The following is a 24,953-nucleotide window of genomic DNA, read 5'->3' as shown; positions in this document are numbered from 1 at the left end:
AACATACCCACCAGCATATGCTGTTTTTTCACCACGGTTTAAGAGGGGTTTTGGCCACTTCCTTACCCAGTCAGGCTGGGAGACCAGCTAAAACCATTTTAAATTGTCTAAGACCAGCCCTCCAGCTTAGGCTGGTTTTAGCTGTTTTTTGAGCAGGACATGTAGAACACATCTGATAAAACAGATGCTAATAAAAATAATAGATATACATTATGTGCATATAGTTGTACAATACTTAGATGTACTGTAACATGTATTTTTTATTATATAAAATGTGTGTTTTTGTGTATGTATGTATGTTATTTACTACGTTATGAGGACCAAATGTTCTCGCAAGTACCGTAATACCAGTAGCTTTTGACCTTGTGGGGACATCCCTGGTGAAAAAAACAGCATATGCTGGTTAGGTAGGTTTTGATGCTGGTTTAAGCTGGTCCTTTGCTGGTTTATGCTGGTCCTTGACCAGCAACATGACCAGCATAAACCAGCTAAGGACCAGCTTAAATCAGCATCAAAACCTACCTAATCAGCATTAAAACATACCTACCAGCATATGCTGTTTTTTTTCACCAGGGTTTTAGAGGGGTTTTGGCCACTTGCTTAGCCAGTCAGGCTGGCAGACCAGTTGGAACAACCAGCTAAAATCAGCTTGACCAGCCTAACCAGGCTGGGAGACCAGCTAAAACCATTTTAAATTGTCTGAGACCAGCCATCCAGCTTAGGCTGGTTTTAGCTGTTTTTTTTTAGCAGGACATGTAGAACACATCTGATAAAACAGATGCTAATAAAAATAATAGATATACATTATGTACATATAGTTATACAATACTTAGATGTACTGTAACATATTTTTTATTATATAAAATGTGTGTGTTTGTGTATGTACTGGTATTTACTAAGTTATGAGGACCAAATGTTCTCTCAAGTATCGTAATACCAGTAGCTTTTGACCTTGTGGGGACATCCCTGGTGAAAAAAACAGCATATGCTGGTAGGTTTTGATGCTGGTTTATCCTGGTCCTTTGCTGGTTTATGCTGGTCCTTAGCTGGTTTAAGCTGGTCCTTTGCTGGTTTTTGCTGGTCATGTTGCTGGTCAAGGACCAGCTTAAACCAGCATCAAAACCTACCTACCAGCATATGCTGTTTTTTTCACCAGGGATTTTTAAGCTTATAAATCATATTTGAGTGTTTTGAAACTCTAAAAATGCCTGTAGGTTTAGGGTAAGGGGGTAGAAAATAGTTTGTACAGCAATAAAAAAAAAAAAAAAAAAAAAAAACACATCGTCTATGAAATGTCTTTATAATGATATGAATATCATTGCGTGTGTAATAGTTTGAAGAAAGTATTATAGCTTATGCATTACAAATGGGTTAAATGTAGTCATGTATTATTTATACATGTATTAACATGTTTTAAGTAAGATTTTAGCTTAGTTTGCCTTAGCTGGTAACTGAATCGTAGCGTTCCAGTCATGCGCATGTGCGCAACGCTTTAGTTTTCCTTTAGTTTATATTTGGTTACCAGGCAACCTGATGTTATTTTAGCTTCTCACAGAAACTCCAGCTTTACTAGCGTCTAGTTAGAAAAAAAAACAAAGTTGTTTTCATAATTAATGCCGTCAAATAATCAATCTTTGGCGTTTGTGTTAAGCAGGACATGTCAGATTCTCTCTTACTCCAGTAATAAGCGCTGATCTCTGGAGACTCGAGACCATAGAGACAGCAGCAGAAGAGAGATGACACAGTCAATACAAACAACAACAATGGAGGTAACAACCCTCAAAAATAACAGTTTACTCATATACGATGTATTTCTTAGACGTTTCACTTATTGTAGACAATATTTAATTCGTTGTGGTTTTCGTCCTTTATTCTTTTATATGACATGGAGAATGATGGTGAATTAACGGAGGACGAGGTGTTTAAATGCCTGTCCAACCTGGGACAGTCAGCGACAGGACTCCAGCACACTTACCTATGCCTCTCTGTGCCAGTGAGTGATCCACACACATCATATTTGTTTTTTGGCAACACTTAGCTAATGTGTTAACTAACATGAATAAACAATAAACAACACGTTTATTACACTAATAATCAATCTTTGTTAATGTTAGTTAATAAAATACTCTTCTGATAATTTTATTGATAGGCATGAAGCATACAGTCACTGACTGTTAAACAGGTTAAGTCATTATGTAGTATGTCTATTAAGCTGATTTCTATCATTGTGGGGTTTTACTGTCCTTGTGGGAACATTTGATCCCTACAGCGTGATCCACAAACACAACACGCACGCTGAGATTGTTACATCACTATGCAACAATTGATATTTTCCATATAAAATTTCCCAGGCTTGCACGCCAGAGCTCCGGGGTAGAATATTAATATATTTTTTCCGGAATCGCTGTTATTGTTTAGTTGCTTGACTTTGCTGGAGAAAGACAGAAGTGGCCTCCAAATTAGTTTACATCCTTTTTCTAATGCGTCATACTCTCCTCTAGTTTCAGGGTTTTACCGGATGACATTTTATTGGCACCTTAACTGAATTTCTGATTGTGTTTGGCCACAGGGGCGAGACTTGAAAAATGTCTCCATTTTATGCAATTACATCTATCTACAAAAGCTCGAGCTTCCCCACAATAAAATCAAAGGTAGGTTTACACCAGTTTAATGTTTGTGCTACAAGAAAACTATATGGTCAAATGAAATTTCCTGTCATGTTTTGGACCCGCTCATATTTGTCTTTCACTAATGTAGATATTTGCTCTAATATCCTCTTGTTGAAAATGTTTGCCAGATTTTTTTCTTTTTTTTTCCCCAACTGTGCCCTTCATGGTTGCTTGGTAGTGGGATAAATAATCTCAGCTGTGCGGATGCTTGTCATCCATCTTTCTCCTGCTCTTTCTGCCTAATGTTTTGTGACTGGTAGATCTATCCTGCGTGAGTCACATGCCACACCTCATCATACTGGATGCTTCCCACAACCAAATCACCGATTTCTTTGGATTCCAGCCGCCAAAAAATCTCAAGGTGATTGTTTACTACAGAGGGGGTAATGTGATGTCATGTGGGGTTCAGCTTTCTTAGGCAAGAGTGGATGAAGAATGAACTTCATTGAGTCTCAGAAATAACTAAAATTAGATGTGTTTTACCTTTTTTACTTAAAGGATTAGTTCACTTCCAGAAAATGTTCCTGATAAATTACTCATCCCCATGTCATCCAAGATGTTTATGTCTTTCTTTCTTTTAGTCGAAGAGAAATTAAGGTTTTCAAGTAAAACATTCCATGATTTTTCTCTGTATAGTGGGCTTCAGTGAGAATCAACGAGTTGAAGGTCCAAACTGCAGTTTCAATGAAGCTTTAAAGGTTTCTACACAATCCCAGCTGAGGAATAAGAGTCTTATCTAGCGAAACAATCTGTCGATTTCTAAAAAAAAATAAAAATGTATATACTTTTTAACCATGAATAACCTCTGCGATGCACATCCGCAACTTCACACATTACTAATCGTGTTGGAAAGGTCACACACGGTTAGTTCCTTGTATGTGTACTTTCAAAAAGGGCAAAAAACTCTAATTTTCTCCTCTAACTTTAAAATCGTCTGACATCGTTGTTTTTACTTTTTTTGTGAAGGGCGTATGACTTTCTTTGCACGTTCACTTTGTAGACACTGGGTCGGTACTTCCGCCTACGTCACGTGTGACCTTCCAACGTGACTCCGTAGTACATGAAGTCAAGCTAGTGCAAGTGCAAAAAATATGTACTTTTTAAATTTTGGGGGGGGTTACAGATAAGGCCATTATTTCTCAGCTGGAATCATGTAGAGCCCTTTGAAGCTGGATTTAAACTGCAGTTTGGACCTTCAACCTGTTGGCTCTCATTGAAGTCCACTATATGGAGAAAAATTCTGGAATGTTTTGCTCAAAAACCTTAATTTCTTTTCGACTGAAGAAGGAAAGACATGAACATCTTGGACGACCTGGGGGTGAGTACATTATCAGGAAATTTTTATTCAGGAAGTGAACTAACCCTATTAAAAAAAAAAAAAAAAAAACGTATTGATTTTACTAATTTAATGAAGGTTATTGTAACTTAAAAGATTCCGAATTTTCTTGTACGTTTTTCATATACTGTCTTTTTCTTTTTTTTTCTTTTTTTTTGATGCAGGAGGTAAATTTCTCACACAACCAGATGACAGCAATGAAGGATCTTTCTTCATATCCCTCTTTGACCAAACTGATTCTTGACTGTATCCTTTTGAAGATTACAAAGAATTTTGCAATTGTATTTCCAAGTAAAGCTGACTATTCAGATTTAAAAATATAGGGCAGAAGCTTCTCTGTGTTCCATTTAAGTCAGATATCAGAGCTGTGAATGACTTCACACCTGAGTTGACCTCATTCTTGTATAAAAGTCAGAAAACCAAGATGAACGCCTCTACTGTTAGCAATACTAGTTGATAAAATTTAGTATTTTGCACAGTTAATCAAGTCAAGTCAAGTAGAGCTTTATTGTCATTCTGCTACATGTGTGGACATACAGTGGAACGAAATTTCGTGTCTCACACGACCACAGTGCTACTGTGTTCCGAGTCAGAACTCAAACTTGAGGGGACATTAAAGTTAAAAGCTCTGGTAACACTTTAGTTTAGGTACAAATCCTCACTATTAACTATAGTTTTGCTTATTAGCATGGATTTTACTATCGAATTCACTGCTTATTAGTACTTATAGAGCACATACTAATGCCTTATTCTGCATGACCATATCTTAGATCCCTTAATCCTACTGTATTCCTAAACTTAATCTTACTATTAATAAGCAGCAAGTTGGAGTTTGTTGAGGCAAAAGTCATAAGTAATAGTTAGTTAATAGAAATGGAAAGTGTGACCAAAGTTCCAACTGGGAAATTAGAATTTTTAGACTTCCAAGTACAAATGGAGCGCACCACTGATTTTGGAAATAGATTGAAGGGGAAGAAGTGGGTGTCACAAACCAGAATGGAAATTGTTGGTTGAAAATAAGGATTGGTGACATCAACTGAAAAGGAAAATGACTGTGTGCAGTGATAAATTGTAATCTGGACAATTTATGGATGTTCAATGATGTCTAATAAAAGTAACTTGGCTGATTTCGGTTGACTTTAAAGGAGTAGTTCACCCAAAAATGAAAATTCTGTCATCAATTACTCCCCTTCATGTTGCTCCAACCTGTAAGACCTTAATTCATCTTCAGAACACAAATTAAGATATTTTTTGATGAAATTCGAGAGCTTTCTAACCCAAAAGTCACATGGACTGTTTTAACTACCTTACTACCTTTCTTGGCCTTGAACGTGTCAGTTGCATTGTTGTCTATGCAAGCTTTCGGATTTCATAAAAAATATCTTATTTTGTGTTACGAAGATGAACGAAGGTCTTACAGTTTGAAACAACATCTAAGGTGAATTTTGATTGTGAACTATCGACTATTGATTGTTAAAAACAAGTATACGAAGCATTCTTTGACTGTGCCTTGCTGTTCAGATAATTCATTTAGTGCCATCAGGGGGCTGGAAAAGTGCAAAAGGCTCTCACACCTCAGCCTGGCCCATAACAACATCTCCCGCATTAGGGGTCTGGACCATCTGCCTCTCCGAAAGCTCTGCCTGGTACTATCAGCCCTCTTAAACTCACACACACTCACCATTTATAACAGCAACACCCATTTAACACAGCTAATTTATTCCCGACGATTAATAAGTGCAGAGAAGTATAAAATATGAACGTTTTTCGTGAAATATTTACTTGTTTAAGAGCAGGTTTGCAGATTAATTAAAATGTGTTTTCAGTTGAGAAATTAACAGTGGTACGGAAAGGACAGGTATTGAATATGTAACTATAAAATGTTAATTTCTGTTTGGGAAAATATGTCACTTTTCATGAAGTGGTGATAAATAAATGTAATCACGATTTTAATTTGAGATTGGAATGAAGCAATGAGAGGTCTTTCCTCAAAGTGTTTACGAGTCTCTGTTGGATTAATTAGCGTCAGCCTGCAAAACCTGTTGACATATTTTTCTGCTCACCCATAGTATCTCCCCGTCACTTGTCATCCTCTTCCAGATTATGTTGTTGTGTCAACACTTTTAGAAAGGTTACCACGCTCTCTGTCTGTGGTAGTGTGGGCAACACTACACTGCCTCTTGTTTTGGCACATTCTCCTGCCGCTGACAGTAATTCTTTTTTTCCCAAAGCATCCCCTAACTGTGTATTTTTCAGACAGTATGCATGATTAAGCTCCAGCCTTTTCAGAAAATATAACAAAGCCTGGTGTTGAAGCCCGCCATATGGCAGGCCAGCGTGCCACCAGACCTTTGCCACTCAGCTGAAGGATGTTTATGCTGTCCTTTATCAAAGAGATTCTTCATCGTCAGCAGCGCCGCGTCCTTTGGTGTCCACGTCCCCATGAGGCCAAGCTGCTGGCGTGAGAGAGCCTGGACCCTGTTCAGAAAAAAACAAACTCTCCCACACGCTGAACCTGTCCACTCCCCCGTTGCTTTGAGACCCTGAACAGCGTGCGCCTGTCAGCCTGTTCCGCTCACACCCATCACACTTTGGTTCTGGGGCTTCCAGAGACTCTAGTGGTCACCGTCCCCTGCTGTGCGGTGCCAAGCGTGGGGGTATTACAATGGAAAGGCTTTGGAAGCTGGAATCTTTCTAGCTCTTATAAAAGGTTGCGGGTCAATTTGACCCGTTTCAAATTTTCATTTGTCAGAAATAATAGTAAACTTGTGATGTTTTTATTCTTCTCATTTAGGGTCATGAGTATGTCAGCAAAGTGTAGACACAAAATTTCAGCTACATTTATGTTTGCAGTCAGTTTGGCCTGCATATTTTATTGTTAAAGACCCCAAATAAAAACGTTTTAATGTATTTTGCTATGTGTGTTTTTCAGCTACAGACATTTTAGTCCATAGAAACTTTTAACTCTTAGAAAGAGTTTTTTTTTGTTTTTGTTTTTTTTAACAGTTCTTCACAGTTTCAAATGTTAATAATAATAATAATAAAGTAAAATAAAATAATACTTAAAAAATTCAAAAAGGATCACATAGATTAATTAATTAATTAATTTATTTTCATTTTACACTTTGTCATTTTATTGTGTTCAATTTATGATACTACATTCGGATCAGGTCGATCAAGATTACTCCAACCAATGTTATTTTATTAATATTTATTTATTTATTTATTTATTTAAATTTTAGTTGATGTTTATTAATTTTGTTGTGTTCAATTTATGAAAATATGTTAGGGTCAGGTCGATCAAGATGACTCAGACCAGTTTTATTTATTTATTTATTTATTTATTTATTTATTTATTTATTTTCATTTTAGTTAACATTTTAGTCATTTTGTTGTGTTAAATTTATGAAAATATGTTAGGATCAGGTTGATCAAGATTAATCAGACACGTTATTTTAGTAATATTTATTTATTTATTTATTTTTATTTATTTATTTATATAAGTTAATGTTTTGGTAATTTTTTTGTGTTCAGTTTATGAAAATATGCTAGGGTCAGGTAGATCAAGATGACTCTAACCAGGGTATTTATTTATTTATTTATTTGTTTGTTTGTTTGTTTGTTTTCATTTTAGGTAAAGTTTTAGTAATTTTGTTGTGTTTTTTTGTTTAAAATGTTGTTTTTTGTTGACTTTGACCATCATTCGTCCATTCATTCATTTCGTTTTCATTTTAGTTAGTTTTAGTAATTTTGTTGTGTTCAATTTATGAAAATATATTAGGGTCAAGGCAATCACTATGACTCTGTCCAGTGTTATTTTAGTGTTTAGTATTTATTTATATATATTTTTTTGTTATTTATTATTTTATCTTTTTTATCTGTTAAATTATTTTCTTTCATTTTCAAGATGACTCTGAGCAGTGTTATTTATTTATTTATTTATTTATTTATTTATTTATTTATTTATTTATTTATTTATTTATTTATTTATCTATCTATTTTTATGACTCCAACCAGTGTTATTTTAGTAAATAAATAAATACATGTGTTTGTTTGTCATTTTCATTTTAGGTAATTTTGTTGTGTTCTTGGTATTTGTATTAATTTAAAAAAAAAAAAAAAACATATCTATGTAGTTTTTATTTTTTAATTTCAATTTTAGTTTAACTTTCATTTTATTTCAGTTAACATTTTATCTGAAGTAACAAAAACAAGAAGTTGAATGTTTTTCTTTCTTTCTTTTTTAATGGTTTTCAGTTTCAGTTATCTATAATAACCCTGACCCCAACCATAACGATTGCACCCTGATTTCAAACCTAATACCTAAAAGGGCTAGGAAAGTGAGGTGAGACAGGCGTAGGCTGTACGGAAAGCCTCTCGTTCATTGATATGCATTCGCTACATCTTACCAGATGTTCGCCTGTCAGTCCCTACCCATCAGCCCTGAATTACCTGAGCTCACCTGTCAATCACGCAGCCACAGCCAGACAGAAATGGCGCATGACCCTGCAGATCATGTGCAGAGCTTTTGAGTTACTGTTCTCTACGTCAATGAAATAATAATTGTATATGTGTGTGTGTTTTTTATTTAAGAAGGGGAATGTGATACAGAAGATTGAGAACCTCCAGACTCTACGCAATCTGCAAGTTCTAGATTTGTCCTGTAACCGGATTCAAAGCCTCTCAGGTCTCCAGAACCTCCATCTCCTGGGAAACATCAACCTTGAGAGCAATCTGGTAAAGGAGCTGTCAAATTCCTGTCATATTATATTATGCAAATGAGTCCAAAGTTACACCCCAGAGCGTAACAGACCAAAAGAAACCAGTTAAACTCTTAGAGGGACTGCTTTGTACCATATCTACCCCTAAATGGTGATATTATTATGTTAGAGTGATAATATATATGCTTAAAGTACTACTATGAATATGTGTATATGTGGCATCAGACTAGATATTTCACTCAACAAATAATAATTTTACTCTTCTTTGTTCTTTGTGTGTCAGATCAGTGAGGTAAAGGAAGCTGCATATCTGCATGACCTGATATTGTTGAGACAAATGAATCTCCTCAAAAACCCAGTGCAGGTGAGGGCACCATAAACATCTCAAAACAACAGCTAACTTAGCCTAATGTCATCGCCTTAAACTTCATGGCAAATATTTTCTTGCAGGACCTGGATGACTATAGATTAGCTGTGATATTTCTTCTTCAACACCTCGTATTTTTGGATCAACACACTGTAACTGCAGAGGAGAAGGTGATTGTGTGATCTGGAGTAGAGGAAACGATTGCTTTACATCTTTAGTTTCTAAAAAGTGAAGTGCTGTTTATGGCTTTGATATGGAGGAGGCCTATTTTTGTACTAAAAAATATTCTGAAGAGCGTTTGCTGGCTGATTGAAGTCAAGAGCTCAATGTTCAAAGGCTGAATTGAACCGACTTGAAAGCCCTGAAAGTTTGTCGGAAAATAAAGCACATATTTGAATGATTATATCAGGGTTGAGTAGTGAGTCACATTCCTGTTGTCTTTCTTTTTTAGGTGTCTGCCGTGAACAAGTACGACCCTCCTCTGGAGGTGATCGCAGCTAGAGATCACATGACCCACTTGGTCTACCACCTTATGCAGCCGCAGGTTATTTTTGACAGGTACGACTTCTCAATCCACTTTCCTCTTCATTTTATAGGCTGGTCTTCTCTACAAAGGCCACTTTCCTCAAGCAGGAAGCTCTTCAAACCACTCACAGCGTTTAGATCTGAACTGAAATGAATCTGGAGTTTTGTAGTGAGGCTATTTGAATGATTTAAACTACATGGTTGAACTCACAGGAAGTTCAGTAGCACGGTTCATAACAACAGCATTAGCTAATATGCATTTTCGCATGTTTTTGCACAAGTACTCTACCCAGTCTGGATGCTCCATATCCCATGCTGGTTCTCACTGGCCCGCAGGCCTGTGGGAAGAGGGAACTCGCCCATAAGCTGTGCCAGGAATTCAGCGACTATTTTGCTTATGGGTAGGTGGCAGTTTGGAAGGCAATATGAAAGTCACTGAAATATTATTATGTGGTGGAATTTTATTCAAAATCTACACTATATTGGGTAAAATGACATTGCAATATCTAGTTTTTCTGCAATATGTATTGCAATATGAAAAAATACAGTAATTTTTCTTGAGATGACTTGAATATATATTTGGATAGACTTGTTGTGGTGTGCAACTGCATAAAACATAAAACTAATTTTAAAAAGCTTAAAAACTTTTTACTCTGAAGATTTTTACTCTGTAAACCAACCTTTTTGAGCTTAATAATTTGGGAAAATAGGCAGAATTCCCAGTTTTGACCCATTCAGTATGACTATAAAACAATCGTAATAATAATCATTAATATTATTATTTTGTTATGATTGTTATTAAATAAATATTCTGAATAACCATATATTTAAAAAGATATTTCACAGTGTAAAGTAACAAAATATAATAATTTTACTATTTATGTCCATCAAGGGTTTTTTTGACGGTTTGCAAATAAATACTATATATCTAATGTTGGTTTCAGAGTGAAACTCAGCAAATGTGGTTAATTAAATATGATATTTACATTAAGCCATATCTCAGTATTAGTGCTGGGCAACGAGTAATTGCGATTAATCGCATCCAAAGTAAAAGTTTTTGTTAATATAATATGCGTGTGTACTGTGTATATTTATTATATATAGATAAAGACACACACATACGGTATATATTTTGAAAATATTTACATGTATTAAAATGTATATATTTCTATGCATATATGTTATAATATATATAAATATATTTAGTGCTGTCAAACAATTAATTGCGATTAATCGCATCCAAAATATGTTTTTGTTTAGATAATATATGTGTGTGTGCTGTGTATATTTATTATGTATATATAAATGCACACACATGCATGTATATATTTATGAAAAATGTTATGTTTATATATAAAAAATGTATATATGATCAATTATATTAATATAAATATATACATGTAAATGCATGTAAATATTTTTAAAATATATACTGTATGTATGTATTATATATATATATATATGTAACAAATATACACAGCACACACACATATATTATGTAATCAAAAACTTTTATTTTGGATGCGATTAATTGTGATTAATCGTTTGACGACACTATTTAATATATAAACATAATGCATTTTTCTTTAATATATACATGCATGTGTGTGTATTTATAAATATACATAATAAAAATACACAATACACACATGTTGTACACAAAAACTTTTATTTTGGATTCGATTAATCGCGATTAATTGTTGCCCAGCACTATACAATATGTATTTTAATACTGCAGTCCTAGTTTTTCAATCAATATGTTTGTTTTAGTGCCTGCCACACAACTAGGGGGCCCTATTATGGAGAAGAAGATGGATCCGACTATCACTTTGTCACTGAGGAAGAATTTCAGAATATGATTCAAATGGTAATTCTCTGTCCAGACTTTTATCATATTCTGATAAAAAAATTTTTTCTCGTAACCCTTCGCATTTAGATTTTTGTGTTACAGTTTTATGCCTATTCATCTGCAGAAACAGACTTCCCCAGGCCATATTGGTCTATAAAGCAAAAACATGCCAAAAATGTGAAGAGAGGAAAGAATTCGCCCTAGATTCTCTTTTTCCCCAGACCCCTCAGGTGCTTCTGAGCAAGCACACACCTAGTCTGTGCCGCCACTATCTCGTTTAGCTCTTAAGTGTTGCTATATAAGTCCAGTGTTATTGATTGATAGAGGCTGGAAGGAAGCCTTTTGATGTGTGATTATAACCTTATGCCTCCAGAGCACAGAAAGAGACAGAGTCGAGTTTTACAGACTAACCTCCCCTACCTATATCACACCGACACAGATGTGTGTCGGCATTCAGCAGACGCAAACGTTCCTGTTAAAGCAAATAGAGTGGAGGATTAGAGCATAGTTGGGATTTGTACTGATGTTTTGAAACCATCTTGACCAGAGATGTAGAAACATGTGTTTGAGAATTGCTTTGTGCGAGTCAGGGAGCGACTTTAGCGTTGCGGCGGCTAAACGGACCCAGGTGCAGTTGAACACAGAGGTCAAAGGTTTGTCTGTGTGAGAAGAACGATGTTCCCTTGCAACCCAAAGGTCGAGAATTCAGGTCACTCTGCAGTGAATCTGTACCGAACATCCGCGACGATGCCCATTCAGGAGATGAATTTGAGCTCTGTGCCATCATGTTCCATTTGCAGGCTTTTTCAGTTATATTCTCTCACTGTCAGGGTCAGTTTGTCCAGACGATGCAGTACGGAGGACACTGGTATGGCCTGTCACGGGAAACTATTGAGCGTGTGGCTCGTGAAGGTCTGGCTTGCTGTGTGCATATGGAATTAGAGGTATGGTATCAAGAAAACGTGTTCCACCATGATAACATTCATTGACCAAGCACAAAACTGGGTCAGATGCCATAACAGTTAATTGTACCGGACGTTTTTGTGTGTTTGTTCTAATGCAGGGAGTGTATAGCTTGAAGAACTCGTATTTTGAGCCCCGTTATGTCTTGCTGATCCCCACTGTTGTTGATAATTACGTCTGCTTTTTGAAAGCAAGAGGATTCTACAGCAACACTCAGATGGAAAATGCTGTGTCTCGCATTGATTTGTACAGCAGAATCAACAGAGAATCACCTGGCTTCTTTGACAACATCATCCCTTGTGGTAACAAACTTTTTTAACCCGTCAATGTCAGTTACGCTGTCTATCTATTTATCTTTAGAGTCATTCTGTATCACATCAACCAATTTTCAGAAACTTCCCTATCTCAAATTTTTGATTTTATAATATTTTTTCTGAAGAAAGATAAACACGTATAGTGAGGAAAGCCAAAATATTAAATGTCATGGATGTATATTTACTGAGTAATCCACAAGTTTGTAGAAGTGGGCTCAAAATAGCTTTTGATGCAAATTTATGTGCAAAACTAGAACATTGCATAAAACATTCGCAAAAAACAGTTTCCATCCAACGAGCACAAAATCTGATAAATTGGCACTTAATATCACAAAATACCTAAAAATAGGAGAAACCACTGATATAATAATTTTCATATATAATAAATAAGCCTCAGAATGAGCAGACAAAGCAATAAATGCTATCATTGCTTTTCAGAGGTGGATGCAGTTATACAGAAATACTTTGACAGACTTTGCTCAGGCATTTCAGAATGACCAAAGCAACATTTCTGATGCTGTGCAACGATATTAGTCCACTGGTTAGTCAAGTCACATGACTTTTTTTAAAGTGCATGAAAGAGTTTATTTGATAAATGTGTTTCTATTGTAGTTTATGCGCATTTTTTCTTAACGGATAAAACACTTATCCTTCTCATTTGCGTGCATAAGTTTTTTTATGCACATTTTTAGAATTTATGAGCATCTTGGCATTTCCATCCAGCGTTTTTAATGCAATATTCCAAAATGCGTATGAAAATAGGTTGATGGAAAGATAGCTGACAATTTTCACCTGAGATTCAGAGCCAAATTACAGGAGGGTATAAATGATTTCAGAAAGATAGCAACATTATGATGTTATTTTTACACAGACATTTGTAGGTCTATTAGTAAAATCTGTTGACTTTAGCAGTCTTTGCTGCATTATGTACCAATGGTTACTATTCAAAAATGCGGAAAAAGCACTTTTCAGGTTTTTTCTCCAAAGTATGCATGCCTGTAACTCAAGACGGAATAAAAATATACTGATGCCCTTTTAGATACTGAGTCTTAACAAACTTTTGTTTTTGGCATCTTCATTTTTAAGGCCCTGTATGCTTGTGGATCTAAATATGGCGCCAGGAGTAAATTGTTAAGTTGTACAAGTTTTCAGTGGTCAAAAACCAAATCTGGGTCACTTTGCATACTGATGATACTTCTTCTGTTTGAAAGAGAAATGTCTAAAGAACAAATAATGTTGAAACTAGAAATCTATCTAGTTTCCTTCAATCGAAACAACTGATTCAGCATACCCGTCTGTGTGCTATATATTGTTTTTTTTTAATGTTTGTGTGCCTGTAACTCAAGAAATATTAGATATCTCAATATGATTTCAGATTCTGGTTCTTAAAAAACTTTTCTTTATTAATCTTAATTTTTAAGGCCCTATATCATTCAATCCCAGAGATATCGGGACCTCAATGAGGCTCCATATTCTGTTAAATAAATACCCATTTTAAGTGATCGAAGTGATTCAAACTTTGGAGAAAAACTTGAAAAGTGCTCTTTCTCCATTTTTGAATGGTCACTATTGGAACAAAATGCAACAAAGATGGCTAAAGTCAACAGATTTTACTAACAAACCTGACAATCTCTGTGTAAAAATAACATTATTTGGCTCTGAATCTCAGAACTAGATCAAAAATTTGACACGGAATGACTTAGGAATATACTTTTTATTTCCCTTCCTGAGCAGGACATTTTCAAAGATTTATTTGTTTGGTTTTTTTTTATGGAAACTCATTGCTCCTTCTATTGCTTCACTTCTATTGCACTCGTCAGACGATCGTGCTGAGGCCTACCGGACTCTAAAACAGCTTGTGAAGGAGTACCTTGGTCTAGAGGAGCATGGAGGAGGAGGTGACAGCAGCTCAATCACACCTGACAACACCTCCACAAGTGAGCTTTCACAGTCCCACTTTGACGTACACTTTAAGACTGATGTCGCTTGACAATCACCATGTTCTTTTCAATGTTACTATTTCATAGCTGGAAAAGTATTAAATTTACCTATTTTAAAACTGAAAGTGTTCAGATTTGAGAGATTTTTTTAAATCTGTCTTTATAGTTTTTAGCAGTATGCTAACATTTTGTTGGCATCTGCAAAATTACAGACTTAGATTAAAGGCCACAAAACTCTCAATTTGATTTCATGTGGCCTTTACACAAAGTCAGTTTTGCCTGCGGGGCACTTCGACAGGATTATAAAGAATATAGTTGTAAATAGTTGTACTCAGTGTGAGGCTATGGCATTTCGCTGCTGCAGCCACAGCAGACATCTGTTCACGATGGCCGAGTGCCCTAACGACATCTCTGTTGTAGACACAACTGGCGAGTTACTGGCAGCCAACACGACAGAGGCCATTGACCTTATGGACTCCTACAGCAGAAACTACCAGAACAAAATCCAGGCCAAGATGACGCCTCAGCAGACCCCTGCAGTAAGTCAGATTTATTGATTCTGTTATTTTTACATGATTATTGGCTTGATATTAACCACAGAAGCTATCGTGGCCAGGAATAGCAGATAGCGGGATGAAATAAACAGTCACACTCATGCAAGCACAATATTTTCTGTAAACTCCACAGGAAGTGGCTTCCAATCACAGACGGCAGCAGCTGATTCGGGAAGCTCTGAGCGGGAAGAGTCTTGGCGCTTATACCGAGCTGTTTCAGAGGTACGTAACTTTGACTATACATCACCCAAAGATTGTGACTGACAATGAGCTATAAGATCGCTGTTCCAACTCCAAAACATTGGCTTGGTGTCTGCATAGGCAGCTATCTTCTAGATTATCATGCTAATCCAAACACTACCTTAAAATTGACTGATCTATAATGTTTTTTATAGGCAACAACAACTGCACACACTACACACACAATAATTTCAAGAGAATTTATTAGTACATTGCAAAGCAAATGATGCAACATTGCACTTCTATAATATGCTTATAATTAAACTGCGTGCATAAATATGCTCTAATTTTCAAAATGTGGAGAGAGTTTTTTTTTTTTTTTTTAAGAAATTAATACTTCTATTCAGCAAGTATGCATTTAATTGCTCAAAAGGGACATAAGACATAATATTACAAAATATTTTTATTTCAAATAAACCCCAAACTTGAAATAGCTTGAAATAGTCAGTTTTTAATTAGCTGAATGTTTTTTTTGTTTTGTTTTGTTTTGTTTTGTTTTGTTTTGTTTTGTTTTGTTTTGTTTTGTTTTGTTTTGTTTGGTTTTTTGTTTTGTTTTTTGTTTTGGTTTCTGTTTTTTGTTTTAGTTTTTTTTTTTGTAAACATTCCAGTACAAGTGACATTTCAATTATGTTGTTAATTAAATACTGTATTTATTCATTTGTTTTTGTTAATTGCTGTATTTCATTTTACATAGCTACAATTAATGTAAAATGCCCAAATTTTGTGTCTTTCAGCAAAAAGCACCACCACAGGCTGGTGTGTGTGTGTGTTTACTGATACTGTACGTGTGTTTTTGTGTCACAGGAGTGCACCCATAGCTCCATCATCATTAGCCTCTCAGTCCCGGCCCCCGCCCGGCCGCTCTTCCTCCCCAACGCGTCCCGTTGGCCTCGGCGGTCCTGACCCTGATGAGGACACCAGGTATGCCACACACACCTTGACATTTTCACCTCTGACCTTTGGCCCCAGAGCAAACCAATTAACCTTTCCCCAAAGTCCTCTCCTTGTGTACCTCATTTCCCAGGACGTGTTTTTTCTTGTAGCTCTCCCTTTATGTTTATAGCCTCCATCTCCATTTTACACACATCCAGGCTCAAATATCAAAGTTTTCATCCCCAGCTCGAAGTTAAAGCGTTCAGGTAGCTGACGTGCCCCAGGCCATCTGGAAGATGTATGTGTTGGAGCACGTAAATGCAGATTTATGACTATCGGTGCTTTTGCCTCTCCCGTGTGCGAGCTCGGGGACTCTAAACAGGCGAGGAAATACAAGACTACTCCTGTGAAATATGCATGTCCCCAAGATATTTAAATACACTGTAATTTAGCTCATTAAGAGGAATCCTGGGAGACTTATAGAGCTGCCCGGCCTGCGAGGTGCACCGCCGTTTGCTTATTAGCTAGGAAAAAAAATGACAAAACTAATTGCTAGTCCAAATTGTGTTAAACAGTGACTTTTTCTTTCTCATCCGCCGGGGAAAAGCAATATGCATTTGGAGTTTGTTACTTTGCAATCTAGTTATGAATTTTACTATGCTCTTTATGAGATCAATTGAAAATGCAGGCCGTGGAATCATGGGATATCTATGGAGAAACCATTGCCAACTCTCTAAAAAAAATAGCTGATGCCAATCAAAACTTATTAAAACCTGCCTTTAATGGGTGTCTTGAGATGTTTGTTTATTCAGCATGTGTGTGTGTTTTTGAAAGAGTTCTATAGAGAATGAGTCATTTCCATATTGTTCTTGCTATTCGGGTTTCCTTTATTAGCTGAACTGAGGATTGTGGCATAATAAGAACTTTAAAAATTTGCATTCAAATTAATTACAGAACTATTAAAAAGTTTGGGTCAGTAAGATTTTTTTTTTATTAACCAATTAATTAACACTTTTATTCAGCAAGGATTCATTAAATTAATTAAAAGTGGAAGTGTAACATTTATGATATATTTCTATTTTGAATATATTCAAATATTCAGTAAGATTTGTAATGTTTTTAAAGAAGTTTCTTATGCTTATCAAGGTTGCATACATTTAATCAAAAATCCAGAAGAAAATGTAATATTGTGAAATATTATTTCAATGTAAAATAACTGTTATGCAAAGCTGAATTTTCAAAACCATTACTCCAGTCTTCAGTGTCGCATAATCCTTCAGAAATCATTCTAATATGCTGATTTATTACCAGTGTTAAAAACATTTGTGCCGCTTAATATTTTGTTGGAACCTGTGATACTTTTTTCAGGATTTTAATAAATAAAAAGTTAAAAAGAACAGCATTTATTTAAAATAGAAAAAAAATGTGACAATATAAACTACCATTTAAAAGTTTGTAGTCTGTAAACTTTTATTCTTTTTTTTTTTTTAAGAAATGAATACTTTTATTCACCAAGGATGTGTTAAATTGATAAAAAGTGTTGGCAAAGACTTAAATTGTTAGAAATGATTTCTATTTTGAATAAATGCAGTTCTTTTTAACTTTTTATTTATCAAATAATGCTGAAAAAAGAACCACAGGTTCCAAAAATATATTAAGCAGCTCAATTGTTTCCAACATTGATAATAAATCAGCATATTATAATGATTTCTGAAGCATCATGTGACACTGAACACCGAAGTAATGGCTGATGAAAATTCAGCTTTGCGTCACAGGAATAAATTATTTTTTTTTAAATATATTAAAATAGAAAACCATTATTTTGAATTGTAATAATACTTAGCTTAATTTCTAAGAAATAAAAAAAAACATAAATCTCACTAATCCCAAAGTTTTGAACGTCAGTGTATATTCAAATGGAAAATAGTTTATTTTAAAATGTATTTCAAAATTGTACTGTTTTACTGTATTTTTGATCAAATAAATGCTGACTTGGTGAACATAAGAGACTTCTTTCCAAACTTTTTAACCGTAGTGTAGATGATATGCTAATGAATTCACCAATTTAAAAATGGGAAATTACATCAATATTAGCTGTGAAAAGATCTCAGATGAAGAACATTTAAGACATACATCATTGTGGCAGGTAAATGAACTATTAAATAGACACCAAGTGAAGTATATAAATATATTGTTTCTATTATGTCCATATCATTGATCATAAGCCTACCACTGATTTAGCAATCTGGTGTGATGTTGAACTTTTTATTTCTCACTCTGTCTCAGTTCTGAGGAATCTCGTGCCAGTTCTGGCCTGTCCATGAGGAGCTCAGCAGGGGCGCTCTCAGCAGAAAGCCCGGCCCGGGGATCAGACGCTGGGTCAGGGCCCAACATAGAGCCTTTGGATATGTCTATGTTGGGGCAGGACCGGGACTCTCTTAAAGGTTCATACGTTACACATTTTAGCATCTACTTTGTATATCCATAATAAGTTTCTATTTTAGCTGTCTATACTTAGATATTGTACAAATCTATTTAGAAGTTTGTTCAAATATCTACGCCTACTCATGAGATGACCTTAGATGTGACTAATGCATATCTGTTTGATGTTTTGCAGGTCACACAGACTCTGGTTTGACCCCTGATGCTCCTCGGTCAGTCTCTGAGCGGGTCTCCCCAACACTCCCCTCCTCCCCTGGCCGCCCAGGTGCCAATGTTAAACCAGTCCTGCCGCCTATCCCATCTGGAAGAAAGACCAATGATTCTGGTTCAAAGCAGTAACTGATAGTACAAAGAGCTTCACAGAAAATAGATATTTGCACATCATGTGAGTGTTAGTGGCAAAAATAGGTTTTTGAAATAAGTTTAATTAACCCCTGTAGCTTCAAGCCAGCCATTCAATAAATGACAATGAAGGCAACAGCTGTGGTGAGTGCTGTGAGGCAAAAGCAGTCAGGTCATTGGAAAATATGGAGATTCTCATCCTTCATCTGTGGCCTACAGTGTGAGTGATCCGAGAGGCTGAAGGCTTATCCGTCATCAGCAGATCTAAGCTCTGGAAACAGCCCGAAGCTCTCAAATCCCTGGACACAGGAAATGAGGCAAGAACATGTGCAATAGAGTTCACACTTTATATTACAATGTTCATGTTACAGAATAATCACTTTGAGATAACGTTCAAAATTATTATTTTTATTAAACAATTTAATGATTTTTAAAAAATTTTAATAAGTTAATACTTTTACTTACAGAAGATGTAATCAGTTAAATAAAAGTGACAGTAAAGACATTAATAAAGTGATTTTATATGATTTTAAAAATCTTACTCACCCCAAACTTTTGAATTTTGTGGAAGCCCACTTCTGCCTTTAAATAAAAAATAAAAAAGTAATTGTGATTCTTTTATCTCACCCTTTTTTGTGACTTTTTTTTTACTCACAATTGCAAGTTATAGTTAAAATTGAGATGTAAACTCTCAGTTCTTAGAAATGAAGTCAGTATTGCATGATATAAACTTGCAATTGAGTTATGAAGTCAGAATTCCGTGATATAAACTCGCAAATGCAAGTTATAAAGTCAGAATTGAGATAAACTCACAAATATGACTTTTTCCACAGAACTGCGTGATATAAACCTGCACATCTGATTTTTTCTCAGGATTGCATGATATAAACTTGCAATTGAGTTATAAAGTCAGAATTCCGTGATATAAACTCGCATTTGCAATTTATAAAGTCAGAATTGAGATAAACTCACAAATTTAACTTTTTTCACAGAATTGCGTGATATAAACTTGCAATTGTGAGTTATAAAGTCAGAATTCCGTGATATAATCTCGCAATTGCAAGTTATAAAGTCAAAATTGAGATAAACTCACAAATATGACATTTTCACTGAATTGTGTGATATAAACTTGCACATCAGAATTTTTTTCTCAGAATTGTGTGTTATAAACTTGCAATTGTGAGTTATAAAGTCAGAATTGTGAGACAAACTCACAATTCTGAGAAATAAACGTTTATATCTCACATTTCTGACCTAATAGCATGCAATTGCGTTTTCAGAAGTCAGAATTATGAGGTATAAACCCGTAATTCTGAGAACATATAACTCACAAGTGCAAGTACATATCTCAAAATTCTGAGGAAAAAAAAGTCAGAATGGCATTTTTTATTGCATTTTTTCAGACGACTTCTCGCAGTTGTGTTTATATCTCACAATTCTGAAAAAAAGTCAGAACTGTGAGATAAAAAGCAATAACCTTTTTAAAATTTTTATTCAGTGGTGGAAACGGGCTTCTGTAGAATGCATTGCAAGTGACTTTGGATGAAAGTGTCTGCCAGTTGCATATGTTAGCATAAATAAACAGAATTATGTCAACATAATATATGTGTAACATGAACTTGTAATCTACGTGTAACTCAATGATTTTACCTCTGCTGCGGCTCATTCCTGGCCACAAATGAGCAGCTGGAGCGGTTGGAGACACTCTCTGCCTGTAATGAATGTATCTTATGGCTCAATCTGACACACAGACTGAGTAAATATATTGAGACAGCTATTCGGGTATCTCGTGACACAAGTTGCATTTCATTTCCGCTTTCATTTGTCATCAGCGTGCAGTGAGCCTGTGTGTGTATATCTGTACAGTATGTACACACACACACCTGGCCGTCCATCAGCGTCAGTCCCTCTAACTGGCAGATGTTGCAATGATCTCATAATTCAGAGGCAGTTTCAGACAAGACGGTTGTGCGAACCCTCGGGCGTAACCTACTTACAGAGACAGTCTTCACACTTTTGCTATCTTATCACTCTCATCTAGATCTCACGCTCCTATTGCTGGACTATGTTGAACAGCGTTTAAGAAATGTGAATATATATACATAAATAGTTGGAAGGCCAAATGGTTCAAAAACACATGAATTTTATTTGGCTTTTGGAACTTCTGTTTCTAAGAATGTAGGGGTAACCCATCAGTCAATCCTGACACACTTTCGTAAGATGGCAGAGATTCTCTCATAATCATAATCATGACAAGCTGACTCATAATTTCCTTCTCTTCTTTCATCTCCACACATATCACGTATCTCCATAACCTGGTCTCTGAAAAACCAAGATCATATCTCAGAGTAAGGCAATCCTGTCCACATTATATTATCCAGAGCAGAGCTGAGAGACAAAGAAGCCTGCGTAAATCATCTTCTCCGCATAAAGGCGAGAGAGCACGAGAGAGGCTAAATCGAAGTGGAGCTGTTGTATTTTACCCTCATAGCTGCAAAAGCTGTTTGTCAGTTCAGGCCTACAGCTGTGACTGCTCTTGATACACTGTTGTTAAATTGCTGCTTCAGTGAAGTTTAGGCCTGTGATTTCTTGCTCATAGAATAGAGGTAGAGGATTGTAAATAAGAACCGTTGCAAATTTTTATCTGCGCTGTATGCTTCATTCTGCTTATAGAAGTATATTTAAAGGGGTAGTTCACCCAAAAATTTAAATTCCGTCATGAATTACTCATCCTCATCCCAGTCGTTCCAAACACATAAGACTCGTTCATCTTTGGAACACAAATGAAGATATTTTTGATGAAATCCGAGAGCTTTCTGACCCTGCATAGACAGCAATGCAACTACTATGTTTAAGGCCCAGAAATGTAGTAAGGATATTGTTAAAATAGTCCGTGTGACATCAGTGGTTCAACCATATTGTTACGAAGCTATTACATGTCAGTGTCCGCCACCATACACAAGATGAGATGACAATTAATGACAGAATTTTCATTTTTGGGTGAACTATCCTTTTAAGCAATAATATATGGGTAAGTTGTTGTAATACAGTTGTGCTGAATATCAACGGACTTGCTTTTATATGAAGTTAAATTAGCAATTAATATAGTTAGATAATTCAAAAGCTCTGAATAATCCTGGAGTGAGAGAATACACAAATGCTCCAGATTTCAAAAACCCTGACTAAAACTTTAATAATCATTCCTGTAATATGAGTGTGCAGTTTAAACTTTTATGTTAGGATTTAAGAAAAATTTGAGAACTTGCAATAAATGATTTTGCACTATTAATGCTGTTTCCTTCTGGCTTTGACTGCTTACGCATGTAAACGAGCATCAGACATCCAGCTAAGATCTAACTTTAATCAAAGAATGATTTAAATTTTAGACATGCGTTTGTGTTCACAGACTTCGAATATCGTTAATAAATAGTAGGCCATCCGTGTTTGCTTACTAATATTTTGTCTGATTTGTCTAATTAGGCTTTCAGTAGCCAGTCAGTTTTGGTTACGATTTACTTTACGGTGTCCATTTTACGGTGCAATTATACATTAAGTATTAAGTAATTTTAATGAACAACATGCACTTACTACAAGGTTATGGTTAGGATTAGGGTTTGATTTAACACCATGTCTACACCGGACGCGAGCGTGGCACGATGCAACAAAATACTATAGAACCCACTATAATTGGATGCGGCATGACGCGACAAGACATGACAAATCCCTGACGTAGACTGATATAGAAGAGCAAAAAATGCGAACAGCACAACAACACGTAAAAAACGTAAATTTAACACATATTATACATGTTTTTCATGTGTTAAATACGTGTTTGCACTGATTTTTCATGTGCAAACAATACGTATTTAAAGGGTTACTCCACCCCAAAATTACTCAACCCCTATGTCATTCCAAACCCGTAAAAGCTTTGTTCATCTTCGGAACACGGAGCAAGGAGATTGGTAAAATAATCCATGTGACATCAGGGGTTCAACCGTAATTGAAGTTGCGAGAATACTTTTTGTATGCAAAGAAAACAAAAATAACGACTTTATTCAACAATTCGTCTCCCCTGCAATCACCCTACACTGTAAAAAAAACACTGTTGAATCAACTTAAAATAATTTGTAACCTGGCTGCCTTAAAATTTTAAGTTCAGTCAACTCAAAAAAAGTTTATTCAACTTGAAATGTGAACTTAAACTAAGTGACAACTTAGATATTTGAGTTGAATCAACTTAAAATTTTAAGGCAGCTGGGTTACTTACCCATCTGTTAAGTTTAGCAAACACAAATATCTAAGTTGTTACTTAGTACAACTTAACATTTCAAGTGAACTAAACTTATTTTAGTTGACTGAACTTAAAATTTTAAGGCAGCAGGGTAACAAATTATTTTAAGCTGACTCAACAGATTATGTTTTTTATTTTTTACAGTGTAGTTGTTTTTGTTCAAATCAAAGCATAAATAAACATAGAAAATGTATCTGCGTGGCACAGCTGACAAAAACGCATTATTTTACATGTATTTTTGCGTGTTGTTGACGTTAAAACATTAAAACAAACATTGATGTTTTTGAACCATTGAACCATTTGTTCAACCATTTGTTTCACATGGATTACATAATCTGAGAATATTTGTTTTCCAATTGAATAGTTTCATTTAAAAGTAGACATTTATATTTTCATGTCTGTAAGGCAAGTATACACAGAGTTTGAAGTTTCGCACTCAAGTTCGCAGAGACCGAGACAGCAGAATGCACATCCTGTTTGCTTTCATTATTTTACAAAAGCACAACGTTTCGTTGTTATTGTGAGTGCATGCAAATAAACACAGAGTCTTAACAGATTTGAAAGATTTAATACTTTTTTCTATATGCCCAAAAATGACGGAGTATTTTAAGCAAGTGACCACACCGGCGCCTCCATCTGTCATGCAGTGAGCACGCTACTATTCAGCTTCCACACTCCGCACAGGCACTTCAATACCGTACTTTTTTCTAGGTTGTCATTAGATTGAGCAGCCATGTAAAGTTGCTACTACTTAAATATTTCAGATGAAAAGCCATATTTGAGGTTGATAAATGATAGGTGACCGTTTGGATATCCTGCCCGATATACTACATTATCTACATTATGCATAATTTACCATTCTTATTAGTACATGTAACAAGTACTATCAGTACTATCATTTTTAAATCCATTCTGCAGATTTTCTGCCTAAGTCAGCATAGACATTGTGTATAAATTATCTAAATTGCATCTAAGGGTGTAGATAACTAATGGTAAGTCCATTCAACGTCAGTTGTTTTACATTTCCCCTCTGCCTCTTCGTCAGACACAAGTTTCCTGTGCTTAAAGTGAATCAGCTGTTAAAGTACATCACTGACAGATGCCTTTGAACTGGACATACAGTATTAGAGGCTTTGGAAAAGGGTCTGGAAACTTCTGGTCTTACTTAAACACTCAGACATAGAAATTATTATTATGTGCCGTTGACTGACGCGTATCTTCAAACGTTCACCAGAAGTGAAAAATGTCATTTGAGTCTTCAAATCCCCTTGGCACATATCAGTGCACTCCATAAATGATTTCTTTTTTATAATGTAAGAACATACTCTTGTAAGGTGAATCTTCTGACTATGTAAGCTTCTGTAGGTTGGTTTTTGGCTGCTGTGTTGTTGTGTTGAGTCAACATTTAATCTTTAAAGGTGTAGTTCGTTTCACCCCTGAGAATTCACTAGCGCTTCTGCTTGGAATCCATGCAGCTCAGTTGTTGTTACCAAGGCAACTGGCTCTCTGCAATGCACCTCCTGTTTG

The 24,953-nt window shown here is 35.5% G+C and overlaps 1 protein-coding gene across 1 annotated transcript; it reads left to right on the top strand.

The window, feature by feature from the left end:
* The first annotated feature begins 1,416 nt into the window (after positions 1-1,416).
* Positions 1,417-23,265, top strand: lrguk (leucine-rich repeats and guanylate kinase domain containing). The gene is made up of 20 exons (XM_051106984.1): positions 1,417-1,769; positions 1,892-1,993; positions 2,570-2,651; positions 2,930-3,030; positions 4,170-4,251; positions 5,527-5,651; positions 8,599-8,742; positions 9,010-9,090; positions 9,177-9,263; positions 9,545-9,651; positions 9,900-10,019; positions 11,389-11,485; positions 12,298-12,411; positions 12,531-12,732; positions 14,565-14,681; positions 15,105-15,223; positions 15,372-15,460; positions 16,283-16,399; positions 18,638-18,795; positions 18,969-23,265. Exons 1-20 carry the CDS (start codon positions 1,737-1,739, stop codon positions 19,130-19,132), a joined length of 2,241 nt encoding a protein of 746 aa, XP_050962941.1. The 5' UTR covers positions 1,417-1,736; the 3' UTR covers positions 19,133-23,265.
* Positions 23,266-24,953: the final 1,688 nt, after the last annotated feature.

This window comes from Labeo rohita, chromosome 4 (assembly GCF_022985175.1).
Source record: "Labeo rohita strain BAU-BD-2019 chromosome 4, IGBB_LRoh.1.0, whole genome shotgun sequence".
In the NCBI taxonomy this organism is placed as follows: Eukaryota; Metazoa; Chordata; class Actinopteri; order Cypriniformes; family Cyprinidae; genus Labeo; species Labeo rohita.
This window is presented reverse-complemented; position numbering and strand designations above follow the sequence as displayed.

Coding starts and splice junctions, on each gene's coding strand:
- lrguk (XM_051106984.1), top strand. CDS start 1,737: ATGACACAGTCAATACAAACAACAACAATGGAG. Junction 11,486..12,297: donor TTCAGAATATGATTCAAATG/GTAATTCTCTGT, acceptor TCTCACTGTCAG/GGTCAGTTTGTCCAGACGAT. Junction 12,733..14,564: donor TGACAACATCATCCCTTGTG/GTAACAAACTTT, acceptor TGCACTCGTCAG/ACGATCGTGCTGAGGCCTAC.